This window comes from Gekko japonicus, unplaced genomic scaffold (assembly GCF_001447785.1).
Source record: "Gekko japonicus isolate JY-2015 unplaced genomic scaffold, Gekko_japonicus_V1.1 scaffold2393, whole genome shotgun sequence".
NCBI lineage: Eukaryota > Metazoa > Chordata > Lepidosauria > Squamata > Gekkonidae > Gekko > Gekko japonicus.
Window position 1 is genome coordinate 211,537 of NW_015164730.1, and position 6,464 is coordinate 218,000.

The window sequence follows — 6,464 nt, forward strand, 5'->3', positions numbered from 1 at the left end:
CCATTATAAAAGCATCTCTCTCAACCATTCCATTCCAGTAAAAGCCCTCTGTAAAAATGCCCTCCTAAATTAGACAGTTTTGCATTGTTTGTGGGATGCCAGAAGAGCGGGTGCCTTCCTGACCTCTCCTCTGACAGGACATTTCATATGGTGGTGGCCCCAAGACAGAATGGGTGTGTACTGGATTTCCTGGAAATTGGGGACAGCATCTGTATGTGTTCATTTGCATCTGGGGTAGTAAAAAGGTAAAGGTAAAGGTCTCCCTTGCTCAAAAGCCAGTCGAATCCGACTCTAGGGTTGCGGTGCTCATCTCCGTTTCCAAGCCGAAGAGCCAGCGCTGTCTGAGGACGTTTCCATGGTCATGTGGCCGGCATGACTAAACACCAAGGCGCACGGAACGCTGTTACCTTCCCACCGAAGTGGTACCTATTTATCTACTTCCAATTTCTTGCTTTCAAACTGCTCGGTTGGCAGAAGCTGGAACTAGAGACGGGAGCTCACTCCGTCATGCGGCATCTGGGTCTCGAACTGCTGAACTACCGACCTTCCACAGCCTGCAGTTCAGCGTCTTAACCACTTGAGCCAACGCAGCTCCTATCTGGGGTAGTACTTTGGCACAAACTTCCAAATTCTGTTAGGAACCTGTCTGCAAAGCCCTGATGGACCTCTGCTCCATATGCTTATCTAATTCCCTCTTGAAGCCGTCCATGCTTGTAGCCGCCGCCACCTCGTGTGGCAGTGAATTCCATGTGTTAATCACTCTTTGGGTGATGAAGTACTTCCTTTTATCTGTTCTAACCCGACCGCTCAGCAATTTCATGGAGTGCCTACAAGGAGTTCTTGTATAGTGAGAAAGGGAGAAAAGGAGACTTCTTCCTCGACCTGCTCTGTCCCTTGCATAATCTTATGAACCTCGATCATGTCACCCCTCAGCCGTCGTTTCTCCAAGCTAAAGAGCCCCAAGCGCTTTAAACTTTCTTCATAGGGGAAGTTTTCCAACCCTTTTATCATTCCAGTATCATTTTATCACTTTATCATTCTATCCTCCTTTACACTGTAGAGCTGTGAGAAAGTCTTCCACTATATAACATGCTTGTGCCTCCCACCCCTCCACCCTACCTGCAGTATGAATCATTTGGACGTGCAGGTATGTAGGGATGAATGTTCCGAGACCGTTATAACCCTAAACCTAGATCAGCCTAGACCAAAGTTGAATAGTGTTCTCTTGCTTTCTTTTAAGGAGTCTCTCTCCCCCCCTCCTCCCTTGTCTGCAGGAGCAAGATTGCTTCTGGTGAAATGAGGAGGCCTAGTCCGTTTTGAGCTGCAGAAACCTTTCCCATGTCCCTGTTTATTTCAGCTAAGGCGAATGGAACTTTCCCGTGGGGTTCTCTCTGTTCACTGGACGCAGCCCTTTGGGAGAGAGGTGATGAATGGAGCTCGGTGAACCTCGACTCTGTCCTCTGTTGTTCCAAGCAGGGAAGAGGAAGGCTCAAATTATCCTTTGCTGATGTCGGCAGAGGCAAAGGAGTACATCAGTAAACGCCACTGGTTCCGTCTAGCGCTAAGTCGGAAGTCAACAGCGCTTTCTGGACGTGATTCAACACACGGCCATAGCCCACTGCCAGCCTGTTTGCTCTTATTGTGGGTTTCCACCGTGCAAGGAGATGTGGATGCGCGCGTGATCCCAGCTCCTATGCAGGCTGTGTGCCATAAACGCAGGGTTCTTCTTTGTGGGCTTTTTATGCCACACCGATGAGTGTTGTGCCTGAGCAGAGCACTGATTTGGAGCTTCCAGAGCAGAGCCCCCCCCCCCCCAAGTCTTTTTGAGCCTGAGGGCACTTCTGGAATTCTGAGGGGTGGTGGTGATGAGCGCCACCCCAAAAACGGTTTCCATAGGAGGTGGAGCCAAACAGATGGCTTCCATTGGAGGCGGAGCCAAGTGGAATACTCTCCGCCCTCTCACCTGGGAGGAAAGAAAGCCTGGAGGGGAAATGGAATCATACACTGACTAAGGGAAAGCCCGGGCGCTTACAGGCCCTCCCGATCGCCCGATGGAAAACGCCTTCACTTGAACGAAGGTAGCCAATAACAAGCCCTGCCTTACAGTGGCCCCACCCACTTCCCAAAAAGCTCGGTGGGTGCCAAGTAAAGTGCTGGCACACACCGTGGCACTCACGGGCACCTCGTTGGGGAACCCTGTTCTACAGTTCCGTAGGCTTGCGCTTCCTTTCATGCTTGTGGTTCAACATGAAACTTCACTGCCGAGTTTGGTGATACCTTGGCTTACATTTTTTTCTTCTTTTACAGAAACCGTTCTCTGTGATGCCGACCGTCCATGACAGCGGAGCTGGATATAGCTAATCAGGTGCTGCCGTGGTTGCAACTTCCAACATGAGCAATCCTCAGTAAGTGCTGATTAGAGGAAGCTGCGGACCTAGGTTTTTGGTGCTGTGTGAGCAAACCTGTCTGCAAAATGTCCTTTTACATGGGTCTTCTACAGCTGTGTGAGAGCTTCCCAGTTCAAGCAATGCTCTTGGGAGCCAGTGTGTGCTCTAGTGCTTAAGAGTGGCGGACTCTCATCTGGAGATCTGTGTTTGGTTCCCCACTCCTTCACATGAAGCCTGTTGGGTGACCTTGGGCCAGTCACGGTTCTCTCAGAACTCTCTCAGCCCCACCTATCTCACAGGGTGCTTGTTGTGGGGAGAGGGAGGGGAACGGGATTGTAAGCCGCTCTGAGACACCTAAAGATAGGGAAAAGCTGGCTATTAACCACCACCCCCCTACTATTCTTCAGCAAGCTGAGTCTGTGAATAAAAATTGTGAAATACATGTTCTAGTCATTGAAATACTATGCACTGTTTTGTTTGTTCATCATTTTGGCCTGGAAGCTGGGGGAAAATTATTTAATTATAAATCATGAAATAAATTTCAGACCTTCCTATTTTTGTTCCCTCGCCTGCTGACATGCATATATTGTCAGCAGTGTTTCTATGAAGTCAGGGGTCATTTCCTACAGGAGCGCGCAGGAACGGAGCTCCGGCAGTAAAGAGCCCAGGGGGCGGGCACATGCAACAAGCCCCACCCCCAGCTCCCAGCAGCCCTCAGTCAGAGCAAGAAGCAGCCAGGTAAGCTGCAGAGTCCCTCCCCAGCCCCCGGTCCAAAACAGTCCAGTGGCACCTTTAAGACCCAGTTTTATTCAGGTACAAGCCCACCACCCCCCTACTATTCTTCAGCAAGCTGAGTCTGTGAATAAAAATTGTGAAATACATGTTCTAGTCATTGAAATACTATGCACTGTTTTGTTTGTTCATCATTTTGGCCTGGAAGCTGGGGGAAAAATTATTTAATTATAAATCATGAAATAAATTTCAGACCTTCCTATTTTCGTTCCCTTGCCTGCTGACATGCATATATTGTAAATTACCCCTGTATGAAGTTACCTGCTTCCCACAGTGGCCATTCTCACAATATACCGGGTTAAGTTTCACATAGAGTGTTCCGAAAACGTGTGTTCTGGTTGCCTTTTTTCCTTTCTGGGTCTTTGTTCTCTGTCTTTGCTTCAGACGCTCCTGCCACATACAGGGGTCTGCCGTTGATGACTCCAGAGCTGGATGCAGCTCTTTAGAAAAAGAAAATCAAAGCTTTAAGTTAAGGAGAGGAGGTGGGATGCAAGAGCACGCCAGTACAGGAAGGGAATGGCAGGCAAAGGTTTTTATTGGACGAAAGAACAAAGTTAGAGTCCAATGGCACCTTTAAAACCATCAAAGTTTTATTCAAGGTGTGAACTTTCATGTGCACGCACACTTCATCAGACAATGAAATGGAATTACATATCATAGCAGGGGTCATTTCGTAGAAAAAGAGGTGCATGAGCTCATTAGCATGACTCATTAGCATGACTTATTTGCATATGCCACATCCCCTGACATCACTGGAAGTGTGTCAGAAGGCAACACCAACTGCTCAGGCTCCACTGGACTCTTGGATTGCTAGCTATTGGGTGGGGGGACGTGCAGATCTGTCCTTGCAGAGGAGGGAGAGCTTGTACCTGAATAAAACTTGGTCTTAAAGGTGCCACTGGACTGTTTTGGACTGGGGGGCGGGGGGGGGAGCTCTACAACTTATGGGGCTGCTTCTTGCTCTGACTGAGGACTGCTGGGAGCAGGGGGTAGGGCTTGTTGCATGTGCCCGCCCCCTGGACTTTTTACTGCCGGAGCTCCGCTCCTGTGCGCTCCTGCAGAAAATGACCCATGGTTGTATGTATAGGAGTGGCTTGTTACATTAGCATGCAAAATAGTGAGGACACTTTTTTTTTAACAGATCAAAAGAATGACAAGTTAGTTCCTGGTTATCAACTGTTTTGTAATAAATATGTCAGAACTGGGGATTGATGTGCCCTGATTTGTGAGAATCCCATCCTTTAGACCCCATCTGTCTCTTTTCAAGCAGGGAGGTTAATTTTACAGCATCTTGGCTGTGCAGAGTCTTTTCCTTCTCCCCAAAACAAAGAACTGCATTTAAATCTACCATTCCAAATAACATTACATATTCAGTGTAATGAATATGTTCTTAATTGCTAAGAGTAGTAATAACATTTTGCTTCAATAAAACATGGAGTTAACTGACAGAATCCTTTCCCCCAGGGTACAGTGTTACGTCAGAGATCAACAAGATAATTGCATTGCATTACAATCACTATTATAATATATTGTCTCAAAAAGAAAAGAAAAGAAAAACATCAAAATATAGGGGATGTATGGCCCTTCTTGGTGAGAATACATATGTGAGGATCGAATGAGTTAGCATGTGTAATGGGCTAAGAAACCAATATCCCTCTAACTAATATCTAACTTTGTTTTATTGCTTCAAACCAACACGGCTACCCATATTGGACGAAAGAGTTTCTCGCCCTGATCTGAAGAGCCCAGGCTTGTTCTTATCAGGTCTCAACAGGCTAAGCAGGGTCAGCTGTGATTATTACTTGGGTGGGAGGCAGTGTTCTCTCTAAGCTGAGTTGGTGTGAGCTAGCTCACAGTTTTTTAGCCTCTGGCTCACACACTTTTGCCTTAGCTCAGGAAGGATGGCTCCAGAGCAAACTAATTTATGCAGTAGCCAGATCACTCACTCACAACTTTAATGCCGGTAGCTCACAAAGTAGAATTTTTGCTCACAAGACTCCACACCTTAGAGGGAACATTGGTGGGAGGCCACCAAGGAAATCTGGGGTTGCTGTACAGAGGCAGGCAATGGCAAACCACCTCTGAACATCTCTCCCCTTGGAAACCCCAAGGGTGTGACTTGATGGCATTTTACGCCACCAAAGGGGTTTCTTACAGGGGCTTCACAGGAAGGGTAATGATAAAGGTGAACAGTTACCAGCACTCTCAAGTGTGCACCATGGGCAGGTTTGTGCCATTGGGCTGGAACAGGCATGCAGGGTGCTCCTGGGTATATTTAGAAGAGAAAAAGAAGAAGAGATTGGATTTATACCCCGCCCTTCACAACCCAAAGGTGTCTCAGAGCGGCTTACAAACTCCCTTCCCTTCCCCTCCCCACAACAGACACCCTGTGAGATGGGTGGGGCTGAGAGAGCTCTGACAGAAACTGCTCTTTTTCAAGAACAGCTGTGCCAGAATTATGGCTTGCCCAAGGTCATTGAGCCAGGTGCAAGTGGAGGAGTGGGGAATCAAACCCGTTTCTCCCAGATTAGAGTCCGCGCACTAAACCACTACACCAAACTGGCTTTATGCTTAACTGTGAGATCTCTGTTTGCCACTTCCAAAGAAAGGACTCAGAACCAATGCTCCCTCTAAGCTGTGGAGTCTTGTGAGCAGAAATTCTACTTTGTGAGCTTACTGGCATTAAAGTTCTCAGCGGGGGATTTGGCTACTGCATCAATGAGTCTGCTCTGGAGCCCTCCTTCCTGAGCTGAGGCAAAAATGTGTGAGCCGGAGGCTAAACAACTGTGAGCTAGCTCACACTAACTCAGCTTAGAAGGAACACTGCTCAGAACTGCCAGTGTTTGGGCTATGGAAAGCCCTATGGGGTCGCCGTAAGTGAGCTGCAACTTGATGGCACTTCCAACCACCAAATGATCAGTAACGCTAAGCTGTATAGTTCCATTTATGCAAACGGGCTTTCTTACACTAAGAACATAAGAGACGCCAATGTTGGATCAGGCCAGAGGCCCATCCAGTCCAACACTCTGTGTCACACAGTGGCCAGAAATACCAGGTGCCATCAGGAGGTCCACCAGTGGGGCCAGGACATTAGAAGCCCTCCCACTGGGTTTTTTTTTTAATATAACACAATTTTTATTATTTGGATATATTAGCAAACAACATTACATTTTGTATACTTTCATCCCCCCCCCATATATCCCTTTCTTCCACTCCTTCCCCCCTTTTTCCTGGCCTCCCGCAATGCTCCACCCTCTCGAATAATACAGTATAAACTTTATAAAC

General features: G+C 47.6%; 1 protein-coding gene across 1 annotated transcript in view; it reads left to right on the forward strand.

Moving 5' to 3' along the window:
- Positions 1-2,365: 2,365 nt before the first annotated feature.
- Positions 2,366-6,464, forward strand: part of TMEM266 (transmembrane protein 266) — a gene marked incomplete at its 3' end in the record, with an annotated part of 50,127 nt that continues 46,028 nt past the window's right edge. Inside the window, exon 1 of the mRNA XM_015409612.1 lies at positions 2,366-2,405. Coding sequence (XP_015265098.1) covers positions 2,392-2,405 — 14 coding nt within the window. The remainder of the gene's footprint in view (positions 2,406-6,464) is intronic.